Below are 21,126 nucleotides of genomic sequence, written 5' to 3' on the forward strand. Positions count from 1 at the left end.
ATAATTTCTATTAGACAGCCAGATTATGAAAGAGCCAGAGTATGTAAAATTCGTGTTGCGTACGGAAGGTCATTAAAATACTAATAATAATAATGTTTGTGAGTTGACAAAGGAAAGTAAATTAATAATAATAATATTTGTGTGTCTGCAAGTTAAGGTATAATAATAATGACAGTGCTTCGTGAGTTAGCTAGTGCAAATAATAATCAATGTGGAGAAGACTTTCATTCGCGTAATCAGTTTGATTTTACGTAAATTTTTGATTTCACGTTGTGGACTGTATTTAAACCATTAAAATTTGTTTAAAAGCGGTATAGGCACGTGAATTAGAATGGTCACGATATGTTAAAAGCCCAGAATGGTTTGAGCCCATATTTAGAGTTGGAAGTCATGAGGGACGAATATCCGTCGTGAAATAAATTGAGCCGTATTGTTTGTAATGATGAAATAGATGAATCTCAAGGCCTAAGATGATATAAATGCATATGCCGGTGTTATTAGTGGTAGAATCCACGCACCGAGGATTAATTTATGAATTAAATGTTTGAAGAGTTCCGATGAAAGGAAATGGACTTCAAATTGGAAGGAATAGTTTAGCAATCGCCGGCATTGGAGGTATTTGCCCAGCCGCGATGTGCCATAGGTTGTGAGATGTGTCTTGGGAGGACATGTGTCCCCATATAAAATTAACGGCAGTACGAAATTGAAGGTACGGTCCCGGATACCGTGTTGTCCCGACCAATATAAAGCAGATCTTAGTGGTTCATAACGGGATTTAACATATGTGACTAAATTCTGAAGAGTGGAAATTAAAATATCATCTTTCCATTTTTAATAATAATAATAACAATAATCATACTCCAAGTGAATCTTGTCTTAAATCAAGTGCTTAGTGCCAAGATAAATCGGAATTGTAAAAGGGGTTATGCGTTAAACATATTAAAAGTGAACTACTGTGTAACAGGCGAAATTAATTTTTTAAAAATTAATAATAATAATAAATATAAAAAACTACTTTTTTTGAAGTATTTACTTTTTTTATATTTTGGACATAATAATGATGTTGGGAGTTGAAATGAAAAATTAGAGATTTTTAACTAATAATAATAATAAATAAAATATTTGAAGAAGGAGAAGAAGAATAACCAATGAAGCTACTTTTTTATTTTTATTTTTTTGATGAAAATAATAAGAGCGAGAAGTTGAAGTATTATAGCGAGGATGATTACGGGTTACGATAATCACGATTTCCACTAATAATAATAATAATAATAATAATAATAATAATAATAATAATAATAATGAAAAGTTGAAGGAGCAGAAGATAAAGAACTTGCAATAGTAATTTGAGAATAATAATTATGATGAAAGGAAATTAAGATATTTAATGGGCGATGATTCATTGTTACGAATATTATAATAATAATAATAATAATAATAATAATAATAATAATAATAATAATAATAATAATAATAATATTTATGAGGAAGCTGATCATTATATTGTGCGGATAAATTAGGAGGAAGAACGACCCTTCGTTTGAAACGTCGGCAAGGGTTGGCATATAATCATCCCGGATGACAAATGATAATAATCAAATACAGGATTATAATTGAAATTAATGATAATAATAAAATTAATTGATGGTAGTCAAAGAATATGATGATGATCAGATAAAGAATGGTAATGATATTATTTAATAATCATAGGAGGATATGCTAGGGACAGTCATCCTGTGTCGAACTGCTCCGAACCAGATGTTGGGTTTTCACGGGGAGATTGTTAGCGGTAGATACGTAAATAACCCACGGACGGCACATGTCTTCAGGGTCAGAGCATAGTAATGAACCTTTCCGTACGTCTTGTCGTATTGACAAGTGTAAATATTGAAATAGGCTTTGAGTTAATGAACTCTACCTGGTGTGTTTGTGAATCTGGAAATAATAGGCTAGAGTTTGTCCGTATTATAAATTCCCGTTTTTTTCGAGGCGATAACATTTTCCACGGTGGGTGTCCGGCTCACCAGAATGTACATACCGGAAGTGTCTCATGTCCAAACGGAACGAGGAGACGACAGTAAAAAGTTACTGTCGTGCCCTCGTCTCCGAAAGAAGATCTCCAGCGGTGAAACGTCCAATCATACGGATGTGAATTCGATCCCCAGTAACCAATTGGGGCGAATTCACCAGATGTTTTACACTACCAGAGTAGTGAGGTAAAATCCAAGTATTATGTCATTTATTTTTCAGGATTAAAGTGTCCCAATGTAAAATTGTCATGTGTAGTATGCAAAATAAGTGAATAAATTGCTCCTCATTGCAATTTCAATAGGAAACAGTTTCCATATCTTTTCATTGTAGTTAGTCCAGTATGCCCATGGAATTTAAGTTGTCACTTCCCAGTCCTATTGTGGAGTCAAAAATTTGTATCCATGAATGAGTCGTCCCCCGTAACCTTAAATTTGCATGCCCCGTTCATCCCTGTGTTCATTTGATGCGCCGATATATATAAATGATTTTCTTTATATAATTTTTTTTACCGTTTTCGAACTGATCACCCCTGAGATAAATGCTAGTCTGGGACTCAGGAGGTGAGCGGGTGCAATATAAAATAAGAGTTTTGTCTGTACATTGCTCAGAATTTGAAAAGAATGGTATTTCTGTATCGGTCATGTCCACAGTAACAAGAAAATGCATTTTTTACTTTTCCGTAATGTCTGTCTGTCTGTCTGTCTGTCTGTACACGCATCACGAGAAAACGACTGAAGAGAATTTAATGAAAATCGGAATGTAAAGTCGGGTGATGAACCGCTACAATCTAGGCTTTAAATTATTTTAATCACGCTGAGTGAAATGGTAGTTTAGGGGAAGGCCTAAAATTGAATTCTCAAATATTTATATTATTAGCAGACCTATCGATAAATATTACATAACAAGTTATACAGAATTAAATTTCCGATCACTTACTTCATACATTGTTACTGTACCGGCTTTGATAACACAGATATTCATGAATTTGTATTTTTGTTGCCAAGTCCATATCAACGCCGAGCCACGAGAAAATGGGTTAACAGAATTTAATGAAAATCAGTATATAGAGTCGGGGAATAAGAAACTACAGTCTAAGTTATAAACATTTTTATTCGCCCTGTATGAAATTGTAGTTTAGGGGAGGGCGCCTAATTTTAAATACCTATGTTATTGATCCTATCGAGAAGTACTACATAACAAAAGTTACAGAGAATACAATTTCCGACCATTTATGTTTTATTCAATTTTACCGTACCGACTATGATAAGAGTGGTATTTTAGAGTCGGAAGAAAACTAAATATGAAGGCCTACAATATTGAAAGCGCTTAACATCGATCAACAATAACATTACATTGACCATTGTTTGTGGTGATGTTCTTTGTCTCCTATGCTGCCGCTCAACTCCGACAGATGGGATTACTGCTGCGTATCGAGTATAACAGCCTGACTGAATATTGGCGGGAAATAGCTGGAGAGTTAGAAAACTTTCTTCTTTAGCATGTAATTCCTCTGGTTCATACATTTTTTGATACCGTACTGCTGGTACGTAACTCACTGGTTCATCATAGTATTCCAGCTATTCGATCCTTACTCCGACGCGCTGTTTTGATTGAGCAGTGTGCACTCTTAAGGCAGAGACTCAGTAGTAGTAGTAGTAGTAGTAGTAGTAGTAGTAGTAGTAGTAGTAGTAGTAGTAGTAGTAGTAGTAGTAGTAGTAGTATGACCTGGTCCAGAATTACAATTTAAGCATATTCCAAATTATAGCACCACAATTCACTAAATAACTTAAAATTCAACCCTGAAAGCAGCCGTTTCTTAAAAAGAGCTTCTTCCACTTCACTTTTATTAAATTCTACATTCATTTTATTCAAAATTAGCAGTTAAGAAGGGGTTTCTCCTCTGGCTTGGAGGAAAAAATTGCCTCCAAGTCAGATAGAATCTTCCCCCGCCAGTGTAGTGAATTGGGATTTTCCGACACATCGGGTACTCCTAGGAAACTGATTAGCAAAAGGGCATAATTTTTGCCCTGGGACTCTCCACTATTCGACCCCACCCTTTCCGGAAAAAGATTATTTCATGTAAAATCATTGCTTTTACTTGCGCCATTCCTACTGACGTCATTGTAATGACCTATGTTCATTTCAGTTGGGAAAACCACCAAGACAGTCTTTCTGAGGATGTAAAATGGCAGGTCGAGAGTGACTGTCTGCTATTATAATGCAATTTCCCAACCTGATTGTGAAAGATGGTAGGCAAGCGGGCCTACCATTACAATGAAAATTCCCTAACGCAGTCTTCATTTATGAGAAAAAAGACGATTGGTGATTTCTCCGTCGTGGTTCCAGGGTAATGTTAAGAGCTATGCAATTTAATACAGTCTTGCTCACAACGTGTACACTACCTAACCTAGAATTTTGTATACAATCTAGAATTCCGTAGCGAAGCACGGGTACATCAGCTAGTAAATAAATACAAACATCTGGTAATTGATTCATTTATTGCATCATTTAATCAAGAGGCACAGACAATAACAAATTATAACAATTAACACTCGTAAAAATGTAGTAATTTATTTAATATAATACATTCTTTACTACATATTATTATATTTTAGGGAGTCGTCGCGAGGATACAGGCATTGTGATCTACGTTATAAGGACAGGACTGTGCTTAGCACTCGGCAAATAGGCAAGCGATTTTGACGGCTATAAGCCTAGAACTGATTTATACAGCAATTCTGGCTTTCAAGTTTGGACAGTTGGAAGAGGATGAACAGATGTAAAAAAAAATTCTAGCCGTAGTGCGAAAATGATTGAAGGCTAAACAACGGAGTTGACAGCACCAAGAGTCATTATTTCGATGTTGAGCTATTAATTATATATTTATTATTACCATTGTTATAAGGTTCAATTTCGTTTCCACTTCATGTAGTTAAATCTTATGTCGTTATAACTACTTTTACGGTTTCCGGAAACGCCGCGCCGAGGTGGCAGAACTTCGTACCAAAGGAGTTCTTTTACATGCAACTAAATCTACCGACACGAGGCTGACGTATTGAAGCACCTCCAAATACCACCGGACTGAGCCGAGATCGAACCCGGCAAATTGAGCTCAGAAGCTCAGCACTCGACCGTCTGAGCCACTCAGCCTGTTATAGAATACAAATTCACAGTTTAATGTCGTTGTCGTTGTTGTTGTTGACAGAGGTACGATGCAGAAATTCAACCCTTGATGTGTCCTATGGCATGGACCCGACTGCGAGTACTAGTCTACCTGCTGAAGTTCACTTCTACAGGCAGCCTTTAGTGTAAGTCATTCGAAGTGCATAGGACGTGTTATGTGCTCCGAACAACATGTTGCGACAGCATAATTTATGGGTAATTTTGTTGTATGATTAAAAAACCGTTGATAATCGGTGGCAGAAAATTATCATAATGTGTGGCAAGATGAGTTGGGAGACTCAACTGCAGAATGGAGAGTGCGTTGCTGGTTTGAGAAAAGATGACCAAGGCAGGCGACACACATCGTTAGCTTTAAGGTCTTTGTGCCGGTAAATCCTCCGAATACCGTGAGGAAACTTGCCCTTCAGGACATGTTTAAACCTGAGCAGAGAATGTGAACACTTATTTTTTTTTTAAAATTATATTTGTTCGTGGCGTCGACCTCTGAGGATCTTTTGCCACTACTTGCACAATATGATATGAACCTGCGTGTAATTGTAATTGCGGAAGTTTAGAGTGCTGAATGTGAGGAAAGGAACGTTAAGGACGACACAAACACCCAGTCCCCAGGCCAGGGATATTAATCATTTACAATTAAAAACCTTTGACGCGGGTCCCGGGGCCGCCGGCTGACAGGCGGACGCACTGCCACCTACACTGCGGGGCCGGACGTGTGAACACTACAAAAAGGTGGTGGATGATATTATTCCGGTTAATTATTTTCTAGGGGTATAATCTATTCATAAACTCAGGGCAATAACGTGAACTGTGCATACGGATGCGTAGAACACTAGAACTGGCATCATATAATGGAGACATACACGTGTTCCTTACATGCACTTGCGGAATATTTCTTTAAATGGTATTGGATTTTACAAGTCAAATCGATCTTTCGGAGAACTGCTTCAACCGTTGGACGTATCACACTAATGATAGCTTGAGGTTCAGAAAAATGTCTATTAAACAATCCCTCTCCGTTAGACAAGAAGATTATATGAGGTAATATCACACGCGGATGAACGTAGACCACACAACGTTAAATCAGAGCAGATTTTGCACCAGAGATGTAAGAATATACCACTGTAAAAATTGTTCGGCTCCATGGCTAAATGTTTAGCGTGCTGGCCTTTGGTCACAGGGGTCGCGGGTTCGATTCCCGGTAGGGCCGGGAATTTTAACCATAATTGGTTAATTTCCCTGTCACGGGGACTGGGTGTATGTGTCGTCTTTATCATCATTTCATCCTCATCACGACGCGCAGGTCGGCTACGGGATTCAAATCAAAAGACCTGCACCTGGCGAGCCGAAGTCCTCGGACACATCCCGGCACTAAAAGCCATACGCCATTTCATTCTTACTGTAAATAGATTTCTTAGGCTGCTACAGAATTTGTATACGAAAGACGTCAATTTCTGTCACACTGACTTTGGTATGTGTCCTTTGACATAGTAATGAAGTCTCCAGGACACTGAACCGGTACATTTTGTGTTTTTGTACAAGCTGCGATCGTTAGTGAATCCTACATTGTCCAATGGAGACATCGTCCAGTCTGCATGTAAGTTATGTATATAATAGTAGTCTTTGATGTTCATAAAGTTGCCAGGCTCAGACGGTGGCTCAGTTCGATTGTATTTGAAGGTGCTCAGACATGACAGCTCCGTGTCGGTAGATTTACTGGCACGTAAAATAACTCTTGCGGGACTAAATTCCGGCACCTCGGCGTCTCCTAAAACCGCAAAAGTAGTTAGTGGGACGTAAAGCCAATAACATTATATATTACTAAAGATAAAATTGACCAGTGCAAGAATAAGATTCAACCAGTTTGGCTGCCTTACCTGCAACAGAAAGATGGTGGGTGCTCTATTCTACCAGCATAGCACCTGGTTTAAATTTACCCACAACACTCAGAGCGTTCTTCAGGATGATCCAGATCATATCTAATTATCACTAATTACAAACATTTTTCCAAACCAAACGTCTATTGAACTTGCAAGACCAATTTTTTGACTTCTTGTCCTAAACCACTTTCAACTTACGTATTACGAATTGACAAGACATGGAATAGGCAAGCAAAAAGGAAGTTGGCCTCTGTAAACAGTACATTACCATGGAATTTGAGTGGCGTTGGCACAACCTTATACAACCAGTATATGAATTAGGTCTGGACATTCATTATTAAAGGCGACGACGAGTGGCTGCATTTGTGAATAAACCACTAACTTTGTAATCAGGACTTTGTGTTTTTAAAATGTCAATACCTTTTCTAAATTAACTTAAGAACTTGGTTTTATGCATCTCTCCATGCCACCATATCCTGTGTTAACTTTTTCATTCGGGAGATAGCGGGTTCGAACCCCACCGTCGGCAGCCCTGAAGATGGTTTTCCGTGGTTTCCCATTTTCACACCAGGCAAATGCTGGGGCTGTACTTAATTAAGACCATGACCACTTCCTTCCCACTCCTAGCCCATCGTCGCCGTAAGACCTATCTGTGTTCGTGCGACGTAAAGCAAATTGTAAAAAAGAATCATTTCTACTTAACTACTGTACTACATCTAGTATGATCCGATTAGTGAACAATGAACAATTAAATCACAACACTTTGAAAAATGTGGTCATTAAAATGTTTTCTGTTCAACATATCTAAGACAAAGTTTTCAGTTCAAGACAGTCTAGGCAATCCCAAAAACATATATAGTTTTAATACTTAATCAAATAATCGAAGTTATCTCAAATTATGAACAAATATTGGCAATATACATATTTTTAAAAATGATCTGGTGAATTTCCTTCGTCTGCAAGTCTTTACTGAAGAAGCATAACATGTATTGCCATTAAGACGAACCAAAAATTTTGTAACACATTTATGTTGAATAAATTGGATCATGTATTCAATGTGGTATTTCTTTTTACATCAGCGGTATAGTACATATTGTTTCAGACTTCCAAAATTGTATCAAATGGTGAAATGTCCAATCCTTGGATTATGCCTATATGGACAATCAACAGACACCCAAGCATATAACACACCTCAGTGTCGACTCCTTATTTACAATAGACTAAGATGAAATATAAAAATATATGTATACAAATATAAAACTGTACATATGTACATATAACAAATTCGATTACAGTTACGACTAGAATGGTGAGAGGCCAGCATTTATCTTGGACAGGATGCAGATCCTTGGTGTCTAAGCAGGTGAGTCTGAAATGATAATTTCATAGCAATTTATTAGTTTACTCGGATAATGTCACTAATATATTTGATAGAAATAATTTAAATACAATAAGTCATCCACCTTCAAGATGTAGATTGACCAATACGATTTTAGGCTACTTATAAACGCTGATGGTGGATCTATCGAGGTTCCAACCAACCTTCGGGCTGAGGACTCACCATAGACAGTACATACATAATGATGAACTTTAGTACAGTTATCATTAGAGCCCGAATTTCTATGCACTATCAAATCTCAAAATATGCATGCATTCATGCGCTATCGTATAACAAAACATGCACAATAAACTGAAAAGTATGCACTATCAAAATTCAGTTCCTTTTGAAACATTGTACAGAAACTACCGTAATTTCTCCAAACTGTCTCGATTTAAACTCATCTGTTTATCTGTCAGCATATTCTTAAACACAGAAAATGATCACAAGAACTGAGAGGTGCATACTTAAATGAAGACATTTGGGACAAAGTGAGGCCAAACTGTATGTCTTTTGCATTTTCACCACAATGCGTCTTACATAAGTTTGACGAATTCAAAGTCAGGATTTGAACGGATTAGTTTGTCAGACGTATCTCTAGCTGCCGCATCTACTTCTGCATGCGATGGTTGCAGATACTTTTGAATGTCCTCAATAACTGCTAACGATTGCCTGCTGCGATTACAAAGACATGTGACGAGTGAGAGTTCCGGTCAGGAAATTCCAGGATAACAACGGAAGAGGATTCAGTGCAAAACCAAGGTTTGTAAGCTAACATAGACAAAGAAACGAACCGTCAATGAGTAATGCACAATTTAAGGTTCAATTCATAGCAAAAGTATAACTAGGACACGTTATTCCTAAAAATTACACAGATCGACGAGGGGACTTCGGCTTACGTCAATGTTTACTCAAGCAACAGATAAGAAATTGCTCGGTTGATTGGTTTATAGGACCTCTACCGTGTGTACTAACTTTGGTTGTCACATACGATGCCAGGAATACATTCTCTCCATCTCTCAGTAATAGACATACTGTATAAAGTGAAAAAATGGTCCTAAATTATGTACACCAACATTCATAAAAGGCACTATCATGCAAGTTAACATTATATATGCCCCAAAGACAGGAGAAAAGTCATTATGTAATATTAAACGTTCAAATATTCGCTATTAAATCCAAAATCTTCAAAATATGCATTATGCATGAATTTTCTCCTAAAAAGGCAAAAACATGCAAACATTTAGAGAAAAAGAACGGTTATTTGGAATCGTTAAGCCATAAAACGAATATTTACAAAGTTTGAGAAGTGTAACGAGCTTATTTAAAAATATGCATTTGCATGAAAATGCGGGCTCTAGTTATCATATTTACACATCTATTCGAGGTCTGTAAATAAAAAAGTGGCAACGTAGTCCAGACACTCGCTGGATATAAGGAAGGCGCAAATAGGATGTGGGAGCGGTCAGGTGGCGCTATTGTTGATGTGTAGTGTGTGTGCATTTGACGGGCCTCCAGTTGTTGCTGTGTAACATTGAAGTGAAGAATATCTATTTCACTGCTATAAGGATGTTTTTGAAAGGTGATCAACGTTCGTGGTTCAAAATCGAGGTTGCCCGGTGAAAAAATGCATCAGAATGTTGTCGAGGATTACGTGAAGCCTTTGGCGAGAAGGAATTACCGTATAGGATGGTTGCACAATAGGTCAATGTGTTTCGTACTGATCGGAATGAGACTATGGAACTGCACCGCACAGGTCGGCCGCCCGTTCCTCAAGATTAGATTGACCTCGTGAGTGGTCTCGTTACCGTCGATGGACTGTCCGGGAATTATCGGTAGAGGTTGGTGTCAGTCAGCAAACCGTATGGCACGTACTGACGAAATGTCTTAACATGAGGAAAATTGCATCCCGTTGGGTTCCAAACCAACTCACCACGTTTATTGCGAGACGGTCACCCTATCGTGTTGCATGACAAAGCACGTTGAAATGTCACAAACTATGCCAAGCTCTTATTGCGACGACGGTGGCATTGGGAGTTCTTAGAATACCCTCCGTACTCACCAGACATGAGTCCTTATGACTTCGACCCGTTTTCGAACTTGAAGGAACCACTCCGAGGCTACCGATTTCTTGACTAGGCATCTATACTCCGCGCAGTAGGACGCTCCGTCGCTGTCCTCAATAGAGAACGCCTTGCCAACGGTCCCCAAAGGCATCCCGACTTTGCAAGTGACTACATTGAAGGAATGTAATGTAATTGTACTTATTAGTTACTTAATATTGCGTTCTTTCAATATTGCTACTACTTTATTTACATCTCTCGTAGGTGCTAATATTTCAATATCAAAGTGTAATTGCTTCAAAAATAAATTTCAGGAAAGCATCAATTTCATACATGTTAATACCTTCTGTATATTATCGAGTAAGCAAAATATATATATATTGGCATTAATAAAATCTTTTGCGTTTGAAAATCTCTCATCATTTTGATTAACAAAGAGTAATGTGCAAGTGTGATGTGACCCGTTGTTGGTGTCCAGTATCTTGTAAAGCAGTCAGAAAAATAATCGTCCGCCCCTGTGGTGTAGTGGTTAGTGTGATTAGCTGCCACCCCTGGAGGTTCGGGTTCAATTCCCGGCTCTGCCACAAAATTTGAAAAGTGGTACAAGGGCTGGAACGGGGTCCACTCACCCTCGGGAGGTCAACTGAGTGGAGGTGGGTTCGATTCCCACCTCAGCCATCCTGGAAGTGGTTTTCCGTGGTTTCCCACTTCTCCTCCAGGCAAATGCCGGGATGGTACCTAACTTAAGGCCACGGCCGCTTCCTTCCCTCTTCCTTATCTATCCCCTCCAATCTTCCTATCCCCCGCAAGGCCCCTGTTCAGCATAGCAGGTGAGGCTGTCTGGGCGAGGTACTGGTCATCCTGTCCAGTTGTATCCCCCGACCCAGAGTCTGAAGCTCCAGGACACTGCCCTTGATGCGGTAGAGGTGGGATCCCTCGCTTAGTTCAAGGGAAAAACCGACCCTGGAGGATAAACAGACTAAGAAGAAGAAGAAGAATCTCCATGCTCTCCATCGATTTAATGGCAGGCTACTACAGGGCCACTCTTATAAACCCAGACCGAACGCACTGTGTTTGTACTCTGGGCTGCGGCAGCTGCAGTATGGGAGGTGCGCGCACAGTTCTTGACCTTGCAAGCAGCCTGCACGTGTTCGAACTGGCAAGCATCAGTCGCCAGTCTGAATCTCAGCTGTTAACATGATGAGGCAGTTATCATTGCAACACCGTATTTTCATATGTAAAAATTCTGGTTTCATCTTAATGGCCGTGTGAACAGTCGTAACTCTCGCTATTCGTATGCAGAGAATCCTAACGGTGTTTATGAAGTCCCTCATTATGATAGGAACGTTGGTGTTTGGTGTGCTGTTAGTGCAAGCCGAATAATTGGGCATACTTTTTTCGAGACGACAGTAAATGCTGAGAGGTACCGATATGACATTTTGAGGTCGTTCTTCCATCACTTAACGGAAGGAGAAAAATTGCCCCTGCTCATAGAGAAGAAGATTACCATCTTACAATCTCGGAAGTGTTCGCAGACAGCGTGATTAGTGCTGGTTTATTTCCCCCTCGTTCTCCAGATCTAACAGTGAGTGAATTTTACTTGTGGGGTAAACTGAAAGTAAAAGTATCAAACAAACGCTCGCACATTGGAGGAAGTGAAAGAAAACTTTACGAATGAAATCAGAAACATTACAGTGGCAGAACTCACTTGTGTCAGCCAGAATGTGGTTACCAGATGCAATGCCTGTATAACCCAGGAAGGACAACACTTCCAGCGTATTTTATAAGGTAAGATTTTATGTAAGATAGTATACACTCTTAAAACAGGGCGGCCGCGTGCGACATAAGTTCGGCTGAGGCAGTTGCCGTAGTGCAAAGTACAATCACCGTGTGTTTGGTCTGAGTTTATAACAGAGACCGTGTACAGTAGTTAAAAAGTACTGAATGCGTAAATCTTGGAAGATGTTTGTGGGGGGTGGGGGGTGGGGGGTGGGGGGTGGGCTTTGCCCCGGGCATGGGCGCCCTTGCATTGTAAATAAAAAAGAAAATGTAGACGATTTTATTCTCCGGATTACCATATCAAACTTGAAGATCAGCAATGGTTACTAGAATACGATTTTATCTTTTGTTGTCTGGGCACAGAAAATCGAGCATCATCTGAAACTGATATGATGACTGTAAGGCAAAATAAAAATATTTTCTAGGGTGTACTATATGTTCCCTATATGGAGAAGGAAAAGTGAAGAAAAATGTATTACCAATTGTTTTTGGTGAAAAACTGGAGGTGGCGAGGTATATTCAGCAGAAAAACTCCATATATTTGCATTGACAACGTCAATTGATAATGGGGTTACGATTTACTTCTGTCTTCGATGCTTAACCTGCTTGTATGCCTGTCTGAACATCTGATTCCAGTCCACATTCAGATTTGCTGACCTTCTCTCTTCATTACCTGCAACACAGGAATGGAAGTGCATCTGTACACAAATGACTTTGCAAAGGTGAGAGATCTGTGTAGCTCTAAATTTAGGTTAACTTTCACCCTTACTTTGATACTTTGTATTACTTGACATAAAATAAAATATGAATATAATATGAAATATGAATATCTTCCAGATACTTAATCAATTCTTCTCCCTTTTAAATTTCCTACAGAGCATTGTTTATTTTCTTAATCTGACTTACATGGCTCAGAATGTAATTAATTCCTTCACCACTGATTCTCATTTCTGCTTATTACTCGCGTGATCGGAGTGCTTTCTTCTTCAATAGCTGAGTTAACGATCTATATACTCATTCACTTTAACTGTTACATTTGCCGAAGGTGTCGCAGCACGAGTTCGTGGTGTAGGGGTAGCGTGCCTGCCTTTTACCCGGAGGCCCCGGGTTCGATTCCCGGCCAGGTCAGGGATTTTTACCTGGACCTGAGGGCTGGTCCGAGGTCCACTCGGCCTACGTGATTAGAATTGAGGAGCTATCTGACCGTGAGATGGCGGCCCCGGCCTAGAAAGCCAAGAATAACGGCCGAGAGGATTTCGTCGTGGTGACCACACGACACCTCGTAATCTGCAGGCCTTCGGGCTGAGCAGCGGTCGCTTAGTAGGCCAAGGCCCTTCAAGGGCTCTAGTGCCATGGGATTTGGGGTCGCAGCACGAGGTGTATCACCACACGCCGGTCCACCTCCGTAGCGTAACGGTTAGCACTAATAGCTGCCGTCCTTGTCGGTCGGGGTTCGATTTCCGGTACTGCCAGAAATTTAAGAATGGCAGCAGGGCTGGTGTGTAGTTAAAAAGGTACACGCAGCTCACCTCCAACGGGGGGTGCGCCTGAAAAGAGCTGCACCACCTCGAGATGAAGCCACGAGTTTCTTTTACCACACGCCTGCATTATATGGCGATAAGTCGCTTAAGTGCGGCCAGTATCCAGTAATCGGGAGATAGTGGGTTCGAGCCCCACTATCGGCATCCCTGAAGATGGTTTTCCGTGGTACCCCATTTTCCACACCAGGCAAATGCCGGGACTGTACCTTAATTAAGGCTACGGACGCTTCCTTCCACATCCTAGGCCTTTCCTATCCCATCGTCGCCAAAAGGCCTGTCTGTGTCGGTGCGACGTAAAATAAAATAGCAAAAAGAAATTTCACCCATTGGCATGATAATAACAAGACGGCTGTTCCAGCTGCAAAGATGACCAGAACTGAGTGTTGAATTATTAGACTTATTACACAATGAGACAAGTGTCTCCTGGTCGTGTCAGTCATGCATTTTCATAACGAATATACTCGTGATCAATTGAATTAGATATAGCTCCAGGAGTGTTGAAATTGCGCTGTGCTTGTCCCGGCGAATGTAGTAGGATGACGTGGAATGTAACAGCGAGGGTGCCAATCAAAGATCGCACACTTCCTTCCAAAATCCCAGTGAACACCTTGCCTGGTATACTGATCAATGAGATAACCTCGATAGTTGTTGCAATCCTTCCTGTTCCCTTGCTTATAGATACGTATAATTACTGCATTCATGTAATCAGAAGGTATCTTACTAACACTCCATGCTTTTTTATTACTCTGTGAAGCCATTTCTTCCCTGCCTTTCCACTATATTTAACCATTTCAGGCCAAATTTCATCTATTTGTACTGCTTTATGACAATGGACTTGATTTACATCCTTTCCACTTCCTCAAGCGTAATTTCACCAACATCATTGTCCTCCTCCCCATGAGCTTAGTTATTTGCGACGTCTCCAGGTGGATTTCCTTTTACGTTGAGAAGACTTTCAAAATATTCCTTCCACCTGTCCAGTGATTCCCTGGGATCTACTATGAGTTCACCTGATTTACACACAACACTATTCATTTCCTTTTCCCTCCCTTTCTAAGATTCTTTATTCCTGTCCAAAAACGTTTCCCTGCTGCTTGACCTAGGCTTTCCATGTTATCACCAAAATCTTCTCACGACTTCTTGTGTTGAACAACTATTACTGTTTCACTCTGTTTCCTTCATCTACGTACAATTACCGGTCTTCATCAGGCGTTGTTGCCATTTCTGATATGCCATCTTTTTACGTTTACAAGCTGCTCGCACTTCATCATTCCACCATGACGTTCGTTTTCCCCAATCATTACACACAGTTGTTCCTAAGCATTCCCTTGCTGTTCCTAACACGGCATCCCTGTATGCCACCCATTCTCTTTCTATGTCCTGAACCTACTTATTGTCCAGTCTTACCCCACACTCTGCCCTTCCCTTTTTAAACCTGTCAAGTACACTTTATATAATGTATGTCTTCAGTCTAATTTCATCCTGGAGTTTTTCTACACTTATTCGTCTGCAGACACATTTTACTTTCTCTATCCTAGGCCTCGAGGTACTTAGTTTACTACAGATCAGATAGTCCGTATCATCGAAAAATCTCTGGAAAACCCGCACAGTCCTAACAGATTTCCTGAATTCAAAGTCGGTTATGATATAGTCTATTATGAATTTGGTGTTCCAAGCCTCCCATGTGTTGCAGTGAATAGCCTTATGCTTGAAGTATGTATTCGTAACTGCTAGTCCCATACTATCACAGAAGTCCAGCAAACTCTTGCTATTCCTATTAGCTTCCATATCTTCCCCACATTCACCAATCACATGTTCATATCCTTCAGTTCTATTTCCAACTCTCGCATTTAAATCACTCATTAGCACTGTCTTTTCCTTGCTGTTGACCCTGACTACGATGTTACTCAATGCTTCATAAAACTTGTCAACGACATACTCATCTGCACCCTCACATGGTGAATACACTGAAAAAATTCTCGTCGTAATTCCTCCAACTAACAAATTTACCCATTTCATTCGCTTATTTACGTGCCTCTCAGAAACTATGTTACGTGCAATAGAATTCCTGATTTATTTATTCGAGTCAGAAACAAAAGAAATATGTAGATACACAAATGACAAATTAAGTCACCCCAGGGTAGACCAGTGGCGTACAACCTCAACAGTCTTACCCCACACTCTGCCCTTCCCTTTTTAAACCTGTCAAGTACACCTTATAATGTATGTCTTCCTCGTTGTCTCCCGTTACCCGAATATCATTAACTCCTAACACATCCAGGCACATACTCTTTGCTGACTCAGCCATAAGCCCCATAAATATTGATAGCTCCCCATCGAATTCCATTTCGTTCGCCAAGTTGTTTCCAAGCAGTGCTTCGCCTCTCAAATAGGAGTGAGACCTCTTTATTCCCGTATGTTCTAAGCTTGCTAAAACGTTTTGAGCGTGCTCATTGAAAATTCTGTGAAGCAGGATGCTACCCTTACTTACACATAGTTCCAATGAGGATCTTCCCTCTAACAGGGACCACCGGTGTATAGTACACTAGTGTCCAAAAGTTAAACATAATCACTAAACGGGGCCATACCGCCTGATAGGAATGTCAGGCGGATTGCTGAACAAATGGAAGCTGAATCACACACCATATGTCACACAACTTGTTCCAAAAAAAAAAAAAAAAAGAACCAGTGTCAGAAATGTTCTGATAGCTAAGATACACCTTTGACAACAACTAACAAAACTTGGCAATGTCTTCCACAACAAAATATGCTGTTACTAGGGTGTATGGTTACTCCAAACTGCCAGACATGCTTCGTAGCGATGTCGCATGCTCTCTATCAGATGGTCCGGGAGCTCTTGTGGCAGTCGATCCCATTCCTCCGAAAGGGCAATGCGAAGGTCTTGGAGGGTCCTTGGTGGAGGCTGACAGAATGCAATTCGCCTCCCCAATGCATCCCAGGCATGTTCTATAGGATTCAGACCCGCAGACCCCGCTGGCCAGTCCATGCGATGAATGTCTTCTCCAGCCAGAAATTCATCCACCAGAGCAGCGCGGTGCGGTCGGACATTATCGTCCATTAAGAGGAAGTCTAGACCATCCGCACCTCTGAAGAGTCGAACATGTGGTCTCAGTACCTCATTCCTGTATCTCCGAGCGTCAACAGTGTTCCTCGGACCACACATGAAGATGTGCAGGTCCGTACGGCCATTCAACACGATGCCGCTCCACACCATGACGCCACCACCTCCACGATGTTCCTGTGGTTGTATCGGTTACCCGGTTCTCTCCAGATTAATGTGCGACGGAAATCGTTCTGCAAACTGAAGCGGGATTCATCTGTGAAGAGCACATGCCTCCATTCATTCATGGTCCAGTTTCGATGTTGACAGCTCCACAGTAAACGGGCCCGTCTCTGTGCTGGAGTGAGCGGAACTCACACCGCTGGACTTCGGGCAAACATCCCTGCTGTTGTGAGCCTCCGGTACACAGTTTTCCGGGAAACGGAAACCCCTGAGACGGCTGCAAGCTCCGCTGACAATTGTCTTGCAGGTGCACTCCGATTTCGTCGGGCGGTTAAGGCCAGATATCGGTTCTGCTGTGGGGTGGATACTCTTGGCCGACCTGGTAGTGGCCTACGACTAATATCTTCTGTGTCTCGAAATGATCTCCAAAGCCTGGAAATGACACTTCGTGGCACATTCAAGGATACGGCGACTTCGGTCTGTGTCTGGCCTGCTTCCAGGCGGCCGAGTATTCTACCTTGCAAAACGGAGTCCAAATGACGTCGTTGTGACGTTATGTTGTCACGTTCACCACGAGGCTACACTCCGCACACTATGACAAGGCAAACACGACTGAGGGAATATGGGGCGCAGGCACTGGCTGCGTTTACCTTGTGGTTACGCCGCTAGTCTAAAGAAGGGAACACTCCCTTCCTATACAGAGCGAACACGTGAGGTTGGTAGGTGCATATGTCGTGCGATTTGCGATATATTTCCTGTTGTCCTGCTTACTCGTTACTTATGCTTAACTTTTGGACACTAGTGTACTAGCCGCCTAAGCACAAGGAGGGCCATGAAATAAATAAATAAATAAATAAATAAATAAATAAATAAATAAATAAATAAAAAAATAAATAAAAAAAATAAAAAAATAAAAATAAAAATAAATTAAAAAAAATAAAATAAATAAATAAATAAAATGCTAATATTATTCTTATGAACATCGGTTTGAATCGCTTTTATTTGATTCGCCATTATACTACGTTAACAGATGCTCGTAAAATAGTGATGACGTTTACGAGTTGTATTCGGTGCATTGACATGTGTACTCTATACAGGCCTATTTCTTCTTCGTCCAGTCATCCTAAATTATCAAAATATATAGACTGTTTATGTTCTTGTTTGAATCATCAGTCCATCGACTGGTTTGATGCAGCTCTCCACGCCATCCTATCTTGTGATAACCTTTTCACTTCTACATAACTGCTGCATCATACACATGCTCGTATCTGCTTGTCATAATCATACCCCTACCGTTCTTACCAACTTCTTGTTCCAGAACCATGTCATCTACATCTTTACCTTGATACAACTGTTGGATGTGTTCCTGCCATCTTTCTGCCTTTTCTTCGTCTCTAGAAGTGGTTCTCCATTTGAGCTCTTAATATTCATACACTTAGTTTTCCTTTCTCCAAAGGTTCCCTTGATTTTACTACATGCAGCATCTATCGTTACTAGGATCATACTATCTTCAACATCCTTGTACATCTCCTTCAGAGATTCTTCTTTAGCTGTCCTGTACTTCCTATCCACTTCATTCTTTAATCGCCTGTATTCCTTTCTGCCCTATTCAGTTTTTCAATTCTTGTAACTTTCATCATTCATCAATACGTGTAGTATCTCCTGAGTTGTCCACTTATTCTTATATGATATTTCATTTCTTCCTAACATTTCTTCAGTAGCCCTAGATACCTCATTGTTCAAGACCGTCCATTCTTCCTCTATTTGTTTCCTGCAGCCTTTTCATTTAGTTTTCGTGCAACATATTCCTTGAAACAGTCGATCACACTCTTTCCTTTCAACTTGTCTAGATCCCATCTCCTTGCATTCCTTCCTCCCTTCAATTTCTTCAACTTCAGATAGCATTTCATTACCAGCAAGTTGTGGTCGGAGTCCACGTCTGCTCCTGGGAAAGTTTTGCAATCCAACACCTGGTTTCTGAATCTCTGCCTAATCTTAATAAAGACTATTTGATACCTTCCAATGTATCCAGGTCTCGTCCACGTATACAGCCGTCCTTTGTGGTATTTGAACCAGAATTAGCAAGGACTAAATTATGATCGGTCCAGAATTCAACCAGCTGACTTCCTCTTTCATTCCTTTGTCCCAATCCGAATTCTCCTACTGTATTATCTTCTCTTCCTTGTCATACCACTGCATTCCAATCTCCCATCACAATTAGATTCTCGTCAGCTTTTTACATATTGTATTAAATCTTCTATCTCTTCATACTGTATATTCTTTCGATTTCTTCATCATCTTATGAAATAGTAAGCATATAGACCTGCACTATTGTAGTGGGCTTTGATTTGGTGTCTGTCTTGACAACAATAATCCTTTCACTATGCTGGTCGCAGTAGCTTACCCGCACCCCTATTTTCTTATTAATTATTAAACCAACACCTGAATTTCCCCTAATTTATTTTGTGTTGATAATTCTGTATTCACCTGTCCAAAAATCCTGCTCTTCCTGCCAACGTACTTCACTTATACCAATTACATCTACATTTAGTCTATCCATCTCCTTCATATTCTCTAACCAGCCACAATGCTTCAAACTTCTAACGTTCCACGCTCCGACTCGCAGAATGTCAGTATCCATCTTCCTGATGATTGCCCCCTCTCGTGTAGTCCCCACCCGGAGATCTGAATGGGGGACTATTTTACCTCCGGAATATTTTACCTGGGAGGAAGCCATCATCAGTACATAATTCCTATGACGAGAACTGCATGTCCTTGGAAGTTAGTTACGGCTCAAGTTTCCCGTTGCTTTCAACCATGTAGCAGCAACAACACAACTAAGCCATGTTGAGTATTATTACGAGGCCAAATCAATCAATCGTGCAGACTGCCGCCCTTGTAACTTCCGAAAGTCTGTTATCCCCCTTTCGAGGAACCATTCGTTAGTCTGGTCTCTCAATAGATACCCATCCATCTGATATGGTCGCACCTGCGGCTCGGCTATCTGCTTCATTGGGACACGCAAGCCTCCCCACCACGGCAAGGTCACATGGTTCATAGGGGAGGAAATGTTTATATGGATATTTAATGCACAACTTACCTAACAGGCAAGTTTCTACCCTGGAAGGGCATCCAGGAGATGAAATATGGAAGTATCGGTAGCTAGATGGTTGGACTCTCCACGACGTGTCGGTGAGTGCTCCTACCTAGAATTCGTACTCTGTTTCGCCTGTTAATGACGTTTGTACAGCTCACATTATTTCTGAAAATAAAATACAAAATCGATTAACAATGCAGGTAGCACATAATAAATCTATCTATCTATATATCACAATAAATCTATATATATATATATATAGATAGATAGATAGATAGATAGATAGATAGATAGATTTGAATTTTGATTAATTTAACATATTGATGGGTCATTTTGTGAAGGCTCATTGTTACAGATTCAATAATTTGTTACTTGCTGATAATCTGGGTATTTATCTAAATTTCTAATTACAACAGTATTATATAAACTGTAACCCTTACAAATTTAAAGTTACAGAATTTAAAGTTTCTTTGGTTTTGCACTATACTTTAGCATCTAGTGATAACTATACTTTAGCATCTAGCGAGTACTTTACGGTAATACAGTAAGTAGGATTGGTAATACTCTTAACAACCACAGCCAATAACTGATTGTTATACAGTCAGTGCTATATTTTGCAACTACACAGTTCAAAAAAATTAGGAGGACATCTTCTTGAACGTATGCCATGTTCCACAAAACAATACCTCAAACCCAGGTATATTATCAACTAAACATTTATTCTTTACCGTTGAAGTATACAAAAGAACATCGGTGGATTCAAGTTTATTTTCAGAACACAAAGGGAAATGTCCAAATAGGGGCAAAAACAAAGTGATAACAGTCCTCCAGGGTGGATTTTTATCACAGCTGGAGAGCTTTAGTATGGTATATGTCTTCCACGAGTATTTATCACAGCTTGGCACGTACGTGGCATGCTCCGTATAAGTCGAT

The 21,126-nt window shown here is 40.2% G+C and overlaps 1 protein-coding gene across 2 annotated transcripts in view; it reads right to left on the reverse strand.

The window, feature by feature from the left end:
* Positions 1-7,381: 7,381 nt before the first annotated feature.
* Positions 7,382-21,126, reverse strand: part of LOC136867255 (uncharacterized) — a 377,978-nt gene continuing 364,233 nt past the window's right edge. The window contains exons 17-19 of one of the 2 annotated variants that reach the window (XM_068225005.1): positions 20,197-20,358; positions 12,791-12,984; positions 7,382-8,460 (exon numbers count right to left, since the gene is read on the reverse strand). In XM_068225005.1, coding sequence (XP_068081106.1) covers positions 20,259-20,358 — 100 coding nt within the window. In that variant the 3' untranslated portion in view covers positions 7,382-8,460; positions 12,791-12,984; positions 20,197-20,258. The remainder of the gene's footprint in view (positions 8,461-12,790; positions 12,985-20,196; positions 20,359-21,126) is intronic. The other variant, XM_067144399.2, reaches the window with a different exon arrangement.

Source organism: Anabrus simplex, chromosome 1, assembly GCF_040414725.1.
Source record: "Anabrus simplex isolate iqAnaSimp1 chromosome 1, ASM4041472v1, whole genome shotgun sequence".
In the NCBI taxonomy this organism is placed as follows: Eukaryota; Metazoa; Arthropoda; class Insecta; order Orthoptera; family Tettigoniidae; genus Anabrus; species Anabrus simplex.